Genomic DNA, 17,843 nt, shown 5'->3' with positions numbered 1-17,843 from the left:
TCAAGCCAATATCGGACGGATGCAATTGTCAGGCCCAGTCCAGGATTTAAAGACCTGAGAGGGAATGCATATTAACTTACTTTCGAACCTATAGTCACGTACATTTTAATCAGTTCACTTCAAATCTTCCTATCAGATCCAGTGAATTTATTCATCCTTTGAGCTGTTTTAAAAGCTTTGCAAGCACGCTGCATGTTTAACATGGTCAATATGCATCTGATAATTGGTCATACTAATAACTTCATATAATACACTGACCCCATGCAGCTCTAATAGTCAACTTTGTGAAGTACATGGCAATAAGTATTATACTTGTGCTAAATATACCTGCCAGACAGCGGCAATCATAATTAAATAAGGACAACATGTACTTTGAAGCTGGTCACGATTTTATTGAGTACATAGACAAAGTAGCACATATAATATTTAACATGTTTCTCGGTATTATTATCACTAAATTGCACAGAACAAAATATAAGGCACAGATAGAAAGTATTAAAACATGAACATAAAATCATTAACAAAATAATTTGATTATAGCAACAAAATAATTGTACTCATTTACAAAACTGTAATGAAGAAAATAGCATCATATGCATTTTAAACCATTCAACAAACCAATTTTCAACTACTAATCAGACAGGGTATCCAACATATTGTTTTTGCCAAATATTAAGTGAGGGAAATGTTAGATGCGGAACAAAATGGCAGTTTTCAAAAGGATTTTGGTGTTTTGGGAGGATATGAGGATATTTTGACCTGGTAAGTAATATCAGCTAAAATTTTACTGAATCTTTGCATCTTTTTTTTTCTGTTCGAAGGCGTGTGCACTTACATGAGCACGATAAATCCATTTTTTTATGTTTAAACACCTTTTATGTCTGGCAAGGAAGTTTTATGCAGTTTTTGTTGGATGCAGAATCAGAATAAACGTGCGTCAATATAAGTATAACTAAGACACGAGTTGTAAGACATGTTAATATTTTTACCCAAGGGCAATTTGTTACTCAATAAGAATGTTATATATCAGATTTGTGATCTAGGTCATAAAGGCATACCAAAGTGAATGGTAATGGTATCTAGCAAATCACGAGGAAAACGTGAATGGGTAAGCCTACCATTAGAAAACCCTTTCTATTATCATCAAGAGTCAAACTCAAGTAAAAGTACATGCCAATCAAAAAACTACAATGTAACAAAAAACATTCAAAAGCAATATAGTGATAGGAAGGAAGGATAGATTTTTTTCTTCGCACTGATTCAGAACGCCCAGTGTCGTTATTTGTAAAACAGCAAGGGGTTATACAAATCATGTTACAAACTCATTTAGGATCTTAAACAAACAAATTAAGGGAACTTTATTTCATACGACTTGATTAGACTTGACAATTGTAAAAATCACACAACCCTAATCTACAGCGATGATCAGCCAAAACTTGACCAATGAGCTTGTGTTAAGGCCAATTAGACACTAAGCGAGACATTTCAAACAACACTGAAGGTAAGTTTCAAGCAAGGTCTCTCTCATCCATTGTTATAAACAAGAAAATAAACATACATTGCGTAATTACAAGTAATGATTAAAAAATATATATATGATTCCAAATATTTCTAGTTAAGGACCTAACTACCTGATGTAAATTTGCAATATCACATTTATATGGAATTTTGTGGAGTACATTCTCAAGGATAAAAACAAAAAGATTGCAAGTGTCAATAGATAAAGAATCACTTAGAACATTTCTGCTTTCATTCTTGATTTGTAACTGACATGATGCTTAAACATGCTGAAGAAGAAGGTTGATTCAATGAAATATAATGAATAGGACATATTTGTGATAGGCCAAGATTACCAGTAATCCAATTAATAATAAATATGCCACGGCTTATATATGCTCTTAGGTAAACAAATTAACTATAAATCATGTAAAAGTACCACAATATTTGCAACTTAATTTATACAATTTATAAGGTAATCAATAGGTATGTACTGTAGATATATGAACAAGAAATTTAGGCACTTCATTTGATTGGTCAATAATAATTATTGAATGAATATTGGCCAATCAATACCCTTTCTTGCTAACTATAACCCAAACAAAAAAATTAACCCAATTTATCCATTTCCCTGCTGGTATTTTAATGTCTCAGTCATTACCACCTTAATATATTGGATAAACATTCTTTTTCTTATTCAAGGGCAGTTTAGCATCATGTCAACTGGTTAAGTCTACTTAATCAAAACAGATTTGTGAGTTTCAGAACCCATGCATATTGACATGGCATTCTGTTGAATGGTATGGCGGGGATGGTGATACTGATCCCTTTTGATCCCTTCCATGTGAGGGGGTCTGAGTAGCCCAGCAGGGTAACCTTGGTGTCAGGAGATGCGGTGGGGGCCCCAAGAACAAATTGACCGGGGTCGGGGAAGTTCAGTAGAATGGCATATACGTCCAATCCTCCATCAGTGTTCTTCTTTGAAGTGTACCTGAATTAACATACCGTAACATAACATATCTTTATTCATCATTCAACGGCATATGCACATTTATAGCCATATAATAAAGTACAATAATATGGAACAGTGAAGACACAAATTATTTACAGAGAGGTCAAACACAGCTTATGACATACAGGATAACTGTTTGTTTCATCTCACAAACAGTGTTAAATTGCAAAAGCCCAATAAATATTTCATAATGTCGAGTGATTAGGGTAATGACTTTATTGATAATTTGCTGAAGCTTTGTACACACTGACGCTGGATTTTGACAGCAGCACAGGTCATGGTTTCAAATCAGTAAGTGATATCAAAATATTTTCTCATTGTTTTTAAACTTTGAAACTATCAAACAAATCTTAACTCAACCATGATCTTTTTTTTGTTAATTATATTTTCTGACTGGCTTTCTTATAAACAAAATGATAAACTAATTAACTGCAATCCGCATCCTAAAGAAATTATACAACATTAACAATAGCATCTTTGAATTTCCCATATATTTGTACATTTCCCCATTTATTTGTAAATTTTCCCATTCATTTGTACATTTCCCCATATATTTGTAAATTTCCACACATATTTGTAAATTTCCCCATTTATTTGTAAATTTCCCCATATATTTGTAAATTTCCCCATTTATTTGTAAATTTCCCCATATATTAGTTATTTCAAACTTCACGTAGCACCCACCACACATTCTTGGCGATGGTGTCATTCTGGTGGGTCCAGGGCTTGGTCCCATATATGGCCTGCCCGTTCAACTGTAGCCACACACCCAGAGCCCGTAGTCGCTCCTCAAACAGTGGAATGATGCGCCCGTCCTTTGTGGGCCCTACGTTGATCAGCATGTTCCCTCCACAGCTGAGGACAAAGATGAAATAAAATGTTATTTTCTTAAGTCACACTGATAAATATGTAAATAAGCTCTGAAAAAACTCTGTATTGACCTCCTTACCTGGAAATTTATAGATACAGGTAAGGCCGTAAGCTTTTATTTGAAGTCATACTAATAGTCTTCTAGTATAAGGGTGTCTTATAGTGACAAAAATATATCAAGTTTTAACATCAGCTATTAATACATGTATTATTTAGATATGGTTACTGTTCCTCAGTCATTATATCCACCCAGGATTTTTCAGGCCAGGCTTACAGTGCATACATGGAGCTACACCAGTTATAAAAATCCCAGATTCATCCTTAAGTAGGATCTCATTGGCTCGCATAATTGACAGCCAAACAGCACGATAATACTGTATTATGCAAGTGCAGACATGGAGATAGACTCCAATATGAATTATGTAAGCAAACAGCTGTCTCCACAACCATGCAAACAAAAAATATCAAGTTCATTCTTATATATATTGTTTTAGGTAGCAGATGTACCAATAATTCACTATATCGATCCAACATTCAGTGCTTAAAGTGAATATTAAAGTTATTATGCAGTAACTTTACAGATATATATTTGATTGGTTTATGTATACACATCCACCAAAGCTGAGTTGTATATAAAAGCTGACTGACAAGTACTTCTATTGGTCAACTTAATGTTGAAGTTCTGCATTTGGGAGGGCAGCGCAATAAATATGTTCTTATAAAATATTTGAGGCATGTTCCGAATGTCAAACAAATATTTAAATAGATGTTCACAGCATTTCTTTCACCATAATAATGAACCAGTCACCTGACAGTGGAAGCAAGTGTTGCAAGGAGTGATTCCATAGTTAGCATGTCTTTTAGAGTGGCATCCCGCCGGTATCCCCATGACTGGCTATCCACTGTCATGGCATTCTCCCATTTACGCTTCTGAAGAACTCCTGGGAAGAGAGAATTATGATTGAGTTGTATTTAATAGCAATTAAAAGACAAGTTAATAGGTCATCAAAATACAACTGTTTATTTGCAGTGCCTATAATCACTTGCCATATTGACCAGAATCATGTTCATTTTGACTCCAAAGGTAAAAAATATTTTGTATCCTGTTGTTTTCTTGTTTTAATTGATGTTATCAAAAGATCGAACAAATCGATACGAAAACGAGACCAGGGCAACACTTGTCTGTATTTTATCTGGTCAATTAAAGCCGGAGTTATGGGTCTTGCTACAAATGTGAATATTATCTATGGAAACGAGTGCAAAGTATTAGGTGAATTTCAAAGTTTTAGGACGACAGTCCCGATGAGAAAAACCAAGGCTATCACAATACCTCTTTGATAAAAAGACAAGCAAATGAAACAATTCTTTCTTTCATTGACAAGCTAATTTTACTTAGAAATTATTAATACTTAATCTGACTTCAACATTTATGACATGAGCATACTGAGGTTACGACAAACTGTGGTAACAGGCCAGAAATATGGTAAATACTATCCAATTTAGCATAGTATCTTGAGTACATGTCTGTTAGCTTAGAGATTATATTTCAGCAAACAGAAATCTTAAAATTTAAAGGCGTTATGATTACATCCATTGTGCAGAAGATATTAGTACACTAATCTACAATAAATAAGTTTCTGTGCTATTACAAAATCTAAAAACAAAAGCTTTAGAAAAAGGTAATATCTGACTACTAGAAAGAAATATGTAATTTTAAAACATGTTGCATCGTTATACAGAAATGCCCAATCCAAAACTGTACACACCTAACAATAATACACTAAGTGGTTGGTTAAGACTAAATAAATGTCTAGCATACAGAATAACTACTACAAACAAGAACCCAAACCTGGATTATATCTGTCACTACATGTCAGAAAGCCTCCATGATGACATGTGACCCCTTGACCCCACCTGTCATTGGTCACAATGGTGTCCTTTACTGGGCTAAAAATAGAAAACTCCTATACTACCTGCGGCAAGTTGATCCGGTCTGTGGTGCTATGTTACTAAGTGACTTTGCAACAGCAAGCTCTTAGAATAAAAAAGCCTCTACTCTAGCAGACACATGTGTATAACCCCTAGCCTGCCATTATTCACTGTTGTGTCTTACTTGGCTAAAGATAAAAGGCAGATACATGTTCATGTGAATGACCCCTAACCTGGATTGTATCTGTCACTACATGTCAGGAAGCCGCCATGGTGACACATGACCCCGTTACCCCATCTGTCATTGGTCACTATAGTGTCCTTGACTGGGCTATAAATAGATATATTTGAAATGTACATTGCCAAATCCTTGGGTTTTTAAAACCAAAGCAAGAGTGTAGACATCGTCCACAAACACGTTACTTAATTCCGTTATACTTCAAAAATACCGTGAGACAATTGACTGACAAAATCTCGTTGAATATGCATGAGGCAGGACAGACGACTCTTCTTCCAATGAATTTGCATGTTCTTCAATAACCACATGTGTCAGTCGCCTTCATGGCCATGTGGTCTTGAATGCTGCAAAAACTTATTGTACTGAAATGGTGAACCCAGTTCAATCCTTGCTTTCACTTAAACATTTTTTTTTACTGGAAAGCATCTGGTACTTGGCGAAACCAAGGAATCTGCTTCATGAATTATTCATGATTACCAGTTTTTCCAAGCCAAACTGCCCACAGTACACAATGAAGCATAGCGTAGTAATGTATGGGGGGTATCAGACGATGGGGTAAAGGTAGGTCACCTGTCATGGTACTTCTATGGTCTTCTCTGCCCCTTTATTGCCTGAACACCAAATTCTGTGTAGCTTGTAATTGTGATTATGGCAAATGCAACTTAGAAAGCAATTTAGACTGATTAAATGCACATGAATAAATTTGCATTGGATTAAAAGAGAGAAAAACAACAACAGAAAGTTAAATGCTAAAGAGCGTTTAGCAAAGCAAGCTCATGAAACAATTCATGCACCGTGAAATACATTCATACCCGGGTTATACCGATCTGTACAAGTTAGGAAGCCACCATGATGGCATCGAACCTTTGGTCCCCAGCGATCATTAGTGACAACACTGTTCTTCACTGGGCTAAAGGGGAGCCAACCAATTAACATTATTTCAGTTGAGTCATTCTGGTATTTCCACTCATCCAAATTGAATGGTGTGAGAGAAAAAAATCAAAATGGCAGTTGAATCAGAAAATTTTGTTTCGTTCAACCTCTCCAGATGTTTTCATTTCCACAATTAAGCAGCAAAGCAATTAAAGTATGTATTCAATATTTAAGAAAACATGTCTTTGAATGTAAAGAGACTGAGTTATAAGTTCTTTTGGTTGCATTAAAATGATGACTTGAGTGACTCCGAAATGGCAGTCTGCGTGAAATGCACAAGTCTGATGGCCCCGAGGCTTGTAAAAATATTGTCTGTGTCAAGAAATTCTAGTTAAAAGGCACTCACTAACAGATTTTATGATCGCAATAATTTTGTTTTAACTTTGTTGAAATTGAAATATTTTACTAACTCTAATAAACAAACACTGGACAGCAGAGATACTCATTTGAACAGAGTTTTATAAACACAATCCTAAATTAATTAATCTTTCCCTAGTGTTACCAACGCTTCGGAGCAGATAAGAGCAATCTGTGAATTCCTATGTATTGTAAAGAAAAAAGAGATAAAATTATATTTATATGTCAAATTCTTTCATTTAGCTTTTTAGATAACAAGTCAAAGACAGTTGAAGCTTCTTCAGAATCAATTTTTTGATGCTGTTCTAGTCAAACCCTGCATAAACACACCATCCATTAGAAATGATTACATAGGTCTAATATATTTAAAGATACCTGTCTATTCAATGACTTATATTTGGGAAAAATGACTCTTGCATGGTTAAAAATTAAATGCACTTTATAGGAACAGTGTCTTGTACAATATGTTAATGGAGAGCATGTTACGGGCAGTCTTCTAATTCATACTAAAATCATACAAACAGATTAAGATCCGAATTGCAACTACATCCAGTACAAATCAAGCAAAGCCCTCATATATAAGTGATTTGATAATAGACAAGTACTGATATGTACTGGTTATTGAAGTGAATGCACAGATTTTTCAAGACTATAAAATAGTAATGTTTAAGTTTTAAACTGTACCAAAATCAGCAAAAAATAAACTGTTTTAATTAAGGTACCTGTCATTGTATAGCCAGGCAATGAACTCAGTAGAGTTCCAGTATGTATCAGGGGCTTCCCAGTCTCCGTCAGACCAGATCACGTCAGGTTTGTATGTGTTCACGAGCTCATAAAGCTCCGGCATCGTCTTGCTCTGAAACAAGAGATCGGCAAGGGGATGCAATGTCTGTTTATCTCAGTTTGTTAATGGGCATTTTGTGAGAGAAACATTCATGATTTGCCATTTAGAGTTAGAATTTGCTAATCATTATCCGTTATTTTTTTATAAAAGCATGTTAACCAAGTTTTATGTTAATATCTCAATGGTCATGCAGTTCAAGGTTGAACTTATTGCAACGCTAAAGCTACTGCTAGTGACAACAGCGACATCAGGGCTATTATAATATCTTTGAAAAACAGAACTTTATTTATGTTCATAAAGAAAAGTACAGTCACAACCAACACTTCAAACTGGTTTGGAATGCGTTCAAAGTCACTGCAATGTTTGCATTTGCAGTTCTGCCTGATATTGGCTGTATAAGTGGCACACACAAATGCCTTTTATTTCAGTAGTTCATATTTAAAGGTTTTGTCACGTAGTACTTTTGTATCCACTACAGGTGGTCTTTTGGTGTTCCCAAAACTTAATTTGTTCAGAAGGGTATCATGAATGTTGGCTGGAGTGAACATCACCACTATTCAATGCTTCAAAATCTTGAAATGAAATTTGCAAACAGTATTATAATAAATAAATGAATTGAACTGATATCCTTAATCATCAAAACGACTTACAGTGACAAATTCATTGGTCTTCCACTTGTTAGCCTTGTCCCGTAGATAGAGGGGGTGGAACCATTCAAACAGGGAATGGTACAGGCCAAAGTGGATGTTTGTCTTCGAGCGGATTGCAGTAGCCAAGTCACCTTTGGAAGAAAAAAAAGCACAAATGTATGTAACCAAAGAAAGGGTGGAAAAATTGTAACTAGAAGAGGAATTTTCTGAAGTCAATGTTCATCTTTGAGTTGATTACAGTAGCCAGGTTAACCTTAGGGGGAAAAAAGCACCAATGTATGTAACCAAAGACAGGGTGGAATAATTCCAACAATAATTCCTGAAGTCAGTGTCTGGCTTGGAGCAGATTGCAAAAGCCAAATTGCTTGAGATAATAATTTTATTTTTGGAAATAAGGCCAAAAAAAAAATAATTGTTTGTTTAGGGTAACCTTCCCAAAATTTCTAGGTAGGGTAGGTAGGGATTTTTTTTTTTTTTCAAAATCTCGTAAGTTCAGAGTTTTTCTTGCACATGGCAGTCTTTCCTACATTACTGTCATTGCCTGACTTTGTTTCATCATATAAACAATAATTCTGATTAAAATCTGCATTTATCCGCCCTTCGTAACTCTCTATTCGCTAACAAATATTTTTTTGCTCAGAAACGGAAAAAAATAGTTAGGGTCGGCACATTTTTATAGGTAGGGTCGGGTTACCCGACACGGACATTTTTTTTTTAGGCCTAATCAAACATGGAGACGGTACGGAACTTTTCAACAAAGGATTGATAGAGATTGAAGAGGGTGTTTGTCTCCAAGCGGTTTGCAAAAGCTTGGTCACCTCAGGAAAATAACTACATTTACAAGACTAGGTGAATATAATCTCATTAAAACTTTAATAAGGTATCACTGAAATATATATAGGGTTCAATAGAAACCAAAGTGGATCTTTGTACCATGGTCTAAGACAGGTCAGTGACCTGGGGAATGAACAATATATATTTTTTTGGTATTTACTGAATGGATCTTAACCAGGCAAGAACAGGTACACAATGTGCCGATTGTTCGGAACTTTGTTAAAGTTACAATGTGATTAAAGACATGGTTTCCGAACTTCTAAAGGTGAACTATTTTATGATGTGCTCATATACTTAGTTAACCAAGTACAGCGTCAAAATTGTGTCAAAACTTAATAGGAATAGTGTGGAACATAAGCATATCTGTAAAACAGGGCAACACGGAGATAAGAGTAAACAAGGATGACGTTAACAATGATAAAGAAAATCATAAGGCTGTGATAATACCTGCATGGACTATTTACTTTGCAAATGTTCAAACAAGCTGAATATTTACTACAATACATTTCATGTCAGAGATGAGCACCGTCTTGACTTACCAACAAGGTCCCTGTGTGGCCCAACATCCATTGAGTTCCAGGAAAACGAGTATTTGGACGGCCAGTTGGTATATCCCTCATGGTGCTTGCTTGTCAACACGATGTATCTGAAACATGGTAAAAATGAAGTAAAAGGAGCATAGTCTCCCCAATTTACTGACACAAAGGTACCTATAAGGGCCAACATCTGTCAAGCCATCCATGTGTCTTTGGTGTGGTTCTGAAAATCCGACTTGAGGGCATATTATGTGGCAGCAAATAAAATAGATTGCAAAATAAAATGTACATGTACCCTCTATGTTTAATGAATACTACAACTTTGCATATTTCTTACAGAACCAACATAAAATATTCACAAGGGCACTTCAGGGTATAGTAAAAAAGCAGTAGGGTGCCGGAAAAGGGTAGTGGGGTGCCCAACCTTGCTATTTAGGCCACAATGGAGCACTGATGTACTATAATACTTTACATATTTCTCACAGAGCAGACATAAAATATTCAAGATTGAGTACACAGATACAGAAACACATTACAAGAGCTTACTTTGCCCCGGAAGCATTAAATATATCCGCCCAATCCTCTGGATCAAACAGATCAGCAGTAAACTCAGCAGCAAAGTCCTGGTATGTGAAATCAGGTTTGTAATTGTCTTGCATGTATTTAACGATTTCCTCATTGTGCTGATCATGCCACATTTCCCAGAACCACTCATTCTGGAGGGCAGGGACCGCGTACAAGCCCCATACTACAAAAATACCAATCTTCCCCTCGTCATACCAGTTCGGCAAAGGTCTTGTGTCCAGAGAAGCCCAGTTTGGGGCATACTGAGCTGATAAGCCTATTAAAGTCACAAACAGCAGATATATCGGCAGTTTGTACCCGATACACATTCTCAGGATAGAGTTCAAATGCTTCAAGTAAAATTAATAACAATAACATTAAACTCCTTTTCTCACTGTTTATTTCTATGTAATGTTACATTAAATTAAAAAAAAAGTTATGTAAACTAAAGATATTAATATCAACCTAAGTTTTGATTACATATATAGATAAAATAACATCTATATAATATACCGTACTGATAAATCATCAACAACTGAGATAAATCTCATCTTACGAGCAAATAATTTTGAACCAGTATTATTTCATGTGATATAAACAAGAGTCATGTGATAACATTAGGAAACGTCAGATGGTGTAAATAATTATCATCTTTCATCTATTATTAATTAGATCTAAAATAATGAAAAGAACCTTAAACAGGAACAGGAAAGTGATCAGTTATTCAAATTTTTTATTACAAATGCAAAAAACGCAAATGCATAGTACCAATTCTATAATTGTATGACATATCTGAGGCATGTACCAAACTTGGTGCCATTTTAAAGACCTTAAAATCTGGCAAATTTGATAATGTTTTAAAAATCTGGCAAATTTGATAACGTTTTAAGCCATAAATTTGTTGAGATAATAAACCTGAAACCTAATTTTAAGAGTCAGACACATTGAAAAATTAGTGTAAAATGTGAACAAAATGCTAGTCGTTGTTTATTAAAATCTAGCTCCGTTTAATCACAGTTATCCTGGTGTATAAATATCACAATTTCAGCTACATAAATTTTCAATTCATACACTCATTGTAAGCATCTGCGCATCAACAATGTCTATTTTACTGATCGTTGCACAAAATTATGCTAAAATATTTTATCATATTTTTATAAATTTATTAATAGATACATATGCAATTTGCCCTGTAGAGTGTGAAGAGAGACGGGCTGGCAAAAAAAGAGAAGATAAATCATGTGTGATGTCTTTTAATTTATTTTTTATTTATTCACATTCTCATTCATCAGAGGTTTGATTATGATAAATTTAACACATAGCACCAACACTCTGGTGAAAGAGAATGTTCATTCATTGTTTATTTGTTTTATTTAAATATATATACACATTGCTTATACATGTACAAGAGCGTATCACCTGAAAGTCATCATTATTCAGTATCAACCATTGTACAATAAAAACTTACTGTGCTCCTGAGGCATTGAAAATATCAGCCCATTCCTCAGGGTCAAATAGATCAACATCAAAGTCTTTTGCAAAGTCGGCATAAGTAAAATCTGGCTTATAATTCGCAGTCATGTATTCTATAGCACGCTTGTTCTTTTCCCCTACCCATTTCATCCAGAACCATTCATTTAACAGACTTGGAACTGAGAACACACCCCAATGCAGAAATATCCCAATCTTCGATTCATCATACCATGAAGGATTTGGGCGAGTGTCAAGTGAGTCCCAGTTTGGCTCGTAATGAATAGCATAGCTAACAGTCAGCCATGATATGAATAAAAACAGTACCCTTTCTTTATTTCCTAACTCCATTTTGTTTTTTGTATGAGCTCTAACAATACAGAAAAAACACTATTGTGAAAAAATAAATGACCTTCACTATCCACAAATACTATTTGTGGGTTTTACAGTACACATGTATACAGTTTATGGCTGTATTGAAACAGGTTATGAAATGGTTTATATAAAGGCTTAATTCAACATGATAACTACTATTGAGCAGGGTAGGACTACAATCTATTATAAATGATCAAATATTGATGAAAATGAATTGTTTGCACTCTGCGACAATCCATTCTGATCCTAAAGGGGGACAATACAGGCTTACACTAAGTCTTCATAGATACAAAAAAGAAACATACTAAACACTAGCAGAACCATGGGGGGTGCAACTGGCACCCGTGTTAAACAGTTGGGCCCCTAAATTATGCTCCTAAGTTTTGCCTACCCATGTTAATTCCAGGATCCGCCCCTGTTTAATGCATTATTATTCATTTTAAATTAAATTTTATATGTACACAAATGCTTTTTTTTGTTTTGATCATTAAAATTTAATGATCAAAACAAAAAAAAGCATTTGTGTACATATAAAATAATAAAAGCTTATTTCAATAAGTATCTATGTGGACACCATTTCCCCAGTTAAAAGCGCCAAAATATATATTTTTTAAGTACTCTAATCATTCTTTTTTGTTTTGATCATAACAGTAAAATGAGTAAAACATAATAATGCATTAAACAGTTTTTAGTGTTAACCTACATCTTCTTGGTATATTTTGACCCTTTTAAAATCATCTTTAAAAACAAAAGCTGCAACAGAAACATTTAAAATGCCACTGATTGGGCCTGGTTGAACAGACAGCTGTTAGTATATGACATTTAAAAAAGGTTTGACTAAAACCCAATCTATCTCGACCAACGCCATCAAATTATTCTCTACAAATCTTATAAGATTGTTTGAATTCTTATAACAGGTAAATCAAATTTGTTCAACATTGACCTTAACCTTTGAGATGAAAAGCATTATGGCATGCACAACACATATTCGAATGGAGCTTGACAATTCTCAGTATAATTGAATTCTCATTATCAAATAATAGCAACGTTATGGCTGAGACACAAAATATTGCAATGAGGTCCATAATATATATATTGTATAACATAAATATGTGACCTTGACCTTTGAGATAAGATCACAAATTACCATGATTCTCAATGTTTCTGTGAAGTTTAATTGAAATTCCATAAATGGTAACAAAGTTACCAGTATTTCTGAGACAAAAAGTACATGAAGTTGATATTGTATAATTGTAAAACATGATAGACTTTTAAGTAAGTATAACCTTGATCTTTGAGATAAGAGCATGGATTTTATGAGTGACATTCCTTAAACCCCATGCTGTTTTACTATTACAGAAATGCCTTATAATACAGATGCATTTTTATAGAGCTGTATTATACATATTTATTTCCTGTAGGTCAATTTGGGGTGTTGGTGCTGACAACAGACATCCCTTCAATAGTTGAGCTAGTACTCCGCCACGACATCCTAACCTTTCCTGGCAAGTGATGCATCATAATTAAACTCATGTAAATTCCTTTTTATGTGCAGCCTTTATCACATCGCTAAATGGAATGTTTTCAAACTTCTGTTTTTAGATTGCGGCCAATTGGTGTTACATCAGTAATATTTATGGTAAATGCAAGATTAGATCACACAACCAGTTTATGCAAATCAGATATTCTTATTTGATATCATTGACAGCAATGGAAAACGTTGGAATAGTTACCCGGTATACCATTTTAATATGACTTGTACAGTAGGATTTTTAAACATTGTACTAGAATGTTTTTGCATAGACACAAAATCAGAATGATACATTTAATGTGTCTAGGACTACCACAATCCTGTTAACTTTAAACAATGGCTGCATCAGTCTAGGCTAAAATAATAGACATTCAAAACGGGGTTCTTCTAATTATATCATATACAGAATCGTAAAAAAAATCCCTCCAGGTACAATTATTTCACTAATTAGTCGGTCAGTCAAATTGCACCAATGAATAACTGAAGTAAGCTTGTTTTCAAAATTGCTTTATTTTTTTTTAGGAAATACTACGTACATGTATTTTCATAGGGGCAGAGTGCATTGTTATGCCTCATTTCTATGACCGCCCCTCCCCCAAAAACTTAATAAATATATAAATATATTCCCAGGCCTATCAGTAATTATCAAGAACTGTAACTAGTAATTACAAACATATCATATATTATATATTATATTTTTTATACTTTTATTATATAATATTTGTAAAGGGAGCTAACTTGCTTCTCTATTTCCCTATTTTGGCAGAGATGACCATAGTCAAGAGGCCATTACTTTGTCAAATCTCAACTGAACTCAACATTGTTGAGTTTTCCCTGGATATTAACTACCATTTTTAAGAAATTCTACACTTTTACGGAAAATAAATGCCATTTAAAATCTGATACGGAAAAAACATGCCATTAAAGGAACTAACCAAGATTTCCAGGACTAAAAATGCAATATCTCTCTATGGCATTATCAAATAAATATGTGTGCCTTAAAAATATCATATATCCAGTACAATACATGCAAATTGCAGTGGTTGAAATTAGCACAAGCCCGCAATTTTATATAGCAGGGCTTGTTATAAAAATTGATGCCAAGCAATAGTATAAGAATTTGGTCTTGTTCATCCAAAAGTCTAATTTCGATGACTGAAATTGGTAGTCTTAAATCATCCCACAAAGCCATACACACAAATAAACAATATTCAGACTTTGTTAATGCCAGAAAGAATGTGTTCACACATTGAACCACACAATGCAATTATATAATTGCATAATAATGCACCACAAAAACAACCAAAAAACTTACTGTGCTCCAGAGGCATTGAAAATATCAGCCCATTCGTTTGGATCAAACAGGTCAACATCAAAGTCTTTAGCAAAGTCAGCATAAGTAAAGTCTGGTTTGTAGTTTGCTGACATGTATTCTATAGCACGTTTGTTCTTTTCTCCTTCCCACTGCATCCAAAACCATTCGCTCAACAGACTTGGCACTGAAAATACGCCCCAATGCAGGAAAATGCCAATTTTCGATTCATCGTACCATGCGGGATTTGGACGTGTGTCAAGTGAGTCCCAGGTAGGGTCATATCGGACAGCATTACAAACTGTCAATAAGGATATGAAGGAAAATACAAAAACAAACAACAAAATTGTGTTGACAGACGCCATTTTGCGGTCTATTGATTATGTCACATGATGGTCACGTGATGTAAATAAACGGTAAGAAAATTTAGTGCAATGAAAAGTCAAGCCCGAATGGTGTCCCTTGAAAAATACACGTTGCGTCGGTTTACTAGAAACTTTCTAAGCCTATCTGGAATGCATTACAAAAACTGTTGAAGATATCTTTGGTACTGTTGATCCAGAACAGGTGTAGAATAAAAACTGTTTGTTTTCGGGAATATGGTATTCTTCTTCTTAAAATTACGTTTGATGTAAATTTATATTTTTGCCAGAACTTATCATCAGTATCTCTCTAAAAATGAGATTGATGACATCATAACAAACTCATGGCTATATTTACACAATTTGCTTTTTTGCATCGTACATCCCACTTAGCCTGTAGCATAAGACAATGTAAATAGTCACATATTGATACAATTCAAATGTTCAAATTTGTTTTACTTTGTAATGATACTGTATAGTATACGAGTACAGATTAGTCTATTTATTAGAGTACACAGTCTGCCGGTTGTATAAAGAAAAATATATATATACTTAATTCCTGATTTTCATTAATTTATTTTTGAAAATGGAATTTCATTGAAATGAATCGATTCCTATTTTTGCTGGTTTGGTGTAAATATCAGAAAATATTGAGGATTTAATAACCTTTTTTAGTGTTTCATCCACAATTGTTTGAAATCCATTATTTAATTGATTGGTTACATTCTTCATCCTTGTTTGCCTTCTTACACAGCGACATTAATTTTATTGTCAATAAAATATTTATTTTTTTCATTTACCATCATGTTTTAATATACCTGGGGCGACCCCTGTGGTTGTTTTACACGGGGACTCTTAGATTCACTGTGCAACATATCAGCACCTTATAAATACACACAAGATCGTGAATCATAATGGTGAAAACCTGAATAAAACCCTGTTCATGCAGCGCTATCAGTGCTTTGATTACTGAATGTTACGCACGAAAGGGGGGAGGGTGTGGGAATATCCATGTAGCCAGTGTGGGATTCGGGGGCTTCCTCAGGGTACAGAAGCGAAAAATGGAACTAATATGTTGAGCTCTGATGTGTATTTGGGTGGATTTATAGGTCCGAGGCCGCTGACCTTGTAGTTACCAAGTGATTGATTAAGGCTCAGAAAGCTATCTAGCAAAAGAAGCAATGCTTACTTTAGCCAATCTTCCTTTTATTCTTATATCAATTTTAAACAAAGCGCTCGACTTTGATGCCATTTTTCAAATTGATGTTACGCACATGCGTAAGTGCGTAACGCTGGCTACGCCCCTGCAAAAGCGTAATATAAAATAATCATGATTAAACTTCGCATACTTATGCGCTTGTTCGTATTTGATGGCTGAGATTCACCATTATGACGTATGAACTGCAGGGAAGCAAATGTACACCTACATGATATATCACAATGTATCGTTTTGTTTAAGTACAAAATGTTAATATTTTGGATTTCTGTTGTATAGTTTTGACGTCCTCTGAAACTGATTGTAGCCTAAACATACCTTCGGTCTTATGTGGTTAAAATAAAAATATTTTGTGATATTTGGGCAGTGCAGTTTTATGAAGTTTGAAAACACGTGCTATCCCTATTTATCGCGAGTAAAATTGTTAACATTATTGATCTGATATTTATTATAGTCAATGAACATGCAGTGCCGTAGCTACACCTTGCCGCCTCGGTGCTTTTCTGGGCATATAACAATTTCATTTATCTCTAAAAATAACTCTATTCGACTTTCTTCATTTGCCTCAATGTACACAAACCATCGAGGCGGAATGTCTATATTTAAAAAAGAACTGAATATTAGATATAATAGAATAAACTCTGCAAACAACGGTACCATACGTAATGTTGATATAATGTATAGTGACGATATGTGCAACGTTTAGAGGTAGGTTTATGGTATTGGTAACAAAGCCTCATATAATTGTGATAGTATTTTTTTTCTAAATGCACATTTGTTTTGTCTAAATTTATGTAAACCGTGTAGAATTAACTTCAACTGTATCAAAAGTTATAGCACTAAAATGTTGAAATGTTGTATTTTTATGTGATATATTCAGCATTTTATTCCACCAAAGATACTCATTAATGCAGACAATCGCTTCTTGCAAGAAATAATTTCCGGGGGGATGCCCCCGGACCCCTTAGACCGTTCTGCCTCGGTGTTATTTTAAGTGAATTAAGGATTTTAAAATAACGCATATATGTCACATGCAACACTCATTTCTGTAGTTTACCATAAGTCATAGTCAAACAAAGGTATGCTTAAGATGTAGGTTAGCCCTGCACCTGGGGATTTGGTTCACAAAAGTTTACTATATGAAGACGGCATGTCTTTTACAAAATCCATATCCATAGGTCAAGGTCACACTCCTTTTTTAGTGTCACTGGTCAGAGATCCTTGTACATGTAGTTTGCCTCATCTGGATTGCAGCTTACATGAGGAGCTTAGCTAGCGCGTCATTCATGTGGATTCATAATTCTCCTAGGGGG

General features: G+C 34.6%; 2 protein-coding genes across 5 annotated transcripts; both read right to left on the bottom strand.

Moving 5' to 3' along the window:
• Positions 1-371: 371 nt before the first annotated feature.
• Positions 372-15,349, bottom strand: LOC128217588 (alpha-L-fucosidase-like). 3 transcript variants are annotated; one of them, XM_052924818.1, is made up of 8 exons: positions 14,956-15,349; positions 9,704-9,810; positions 8,331-8,461; positions 7,559-7,692; positions 6,359-6,456; positions 4,188-4,320; positions 3,194-3,364; positions 372-2,488 (listed from the first exon to the last, which is right to left on the bottom strand). In XM_052924818.1, exons 1-8 carry the CDS (start codon positions 15,315-15,317, stop codon positions 2,239-2,241), a joined length of 1,386 nt encoding a protein of 461 aa, XP_052780778.1. In that variant the 5' UTR covers positions 15,318-15,349; the 3' UTR covers positions 372-2,238. The 3 variants fall into 3 exon arrangements, with proteins under 3 accessions (XP_052780778.1, XP_052780777.1, XP_052780779.1); XM_052924817.1 differs by lacking the exon at positions 6,359-6,456 and adding an exon at positions 5,542-5,639; XM_052924819.1 differs by lacking the exon at positions 6,359-6,456 and adding an exon at positions 5,229-5,326.
• Positions 9,859-11,341, bottom strand: LOC128217589 (putative alpha-L-fucosidase). 2 transcript variants are annotated; one of them, XM_052924821.1, is made up of 2 exons: positions 11,336-11,341; positions 9,859-10,614 (listed from the first exon to the last, which is right to left on the bottom strand). In XM_052924821.1, the coding sequence occupies exons 1-2, from the start codon at positions 11,339-11,341 to the stop codon at positions 10,243-10,245; spliced, it is 378 nt and encodes a 125-aa protein (XP_052780781.1). In that variant the 3' UTR covers positions 9,859-10,242. The 2 variants fall into 2 exon arrangements, with proteins under 2 accessions (XP_052780781.1, XP_052780780.1); XM_052924820.1 differs by lacking the exon at positions 11,336-11,341 and adding an exon at positions 10,783-11,320.
• Positions 15,350-17,843: the final 2,494 nt, after the last annotated feature.

This window comes from Mya arenaria, chromosome 14, assembly GCF_026914265.1.
Source record: "Mya arenaria isolate MELC-2E11 chromosome 14, ASM2691426v1".
In the NCBI taxonomy this organism is placed as follows: Eukaryota; Metazoa; Mollusca; class Bivalvia; order Myida; family Myidae; genus Mya; species Mya arenaria.
Note: the sequence above shows the minus strand (reverse complement) of the source record. Positions and strands in the feature narration are given on the sequence as shown.

Excerpts from the sequence above, each read along its gene's own strand:
- LOC128217589 (XM_052924820.1), bottom strand. The coding sequence starts at position 10,815 with ATGAGATTTATCTCAGTTGTTGATGATTTATCA. Across the intron at positions 10,615-10,782 it reads CAGTTGTTGATGATTTATCA|CATTTGAACTCTATCCTGAG; the intron begins GTACGGTATATT and ends TTTTACTTGAAG.
- LOC128217588 (XM_052924818.1), bottom strand. The coding sequence starts at position 15,317 with ATGGCGTCTGTCAACACAATTTTGTTGTTTGTTTTTGTATTTTCCTTC. Across the intron at positions 9,811-14,955 it reads TTCAATGCCTCTGGAGCACA|ATACATCGTGTTGACAAGCA; the intron begins GTAAGTTTTTTG and ends ACCATGTTTCAG. Across the intron at positions 7,693-8,330 it reads AGACCAATGAATTTGTCACT|AGCAAGACGATGCCGGAGCT; the intron begins GTAAGTCGTTTT and ends CTCTTGTTTCAG.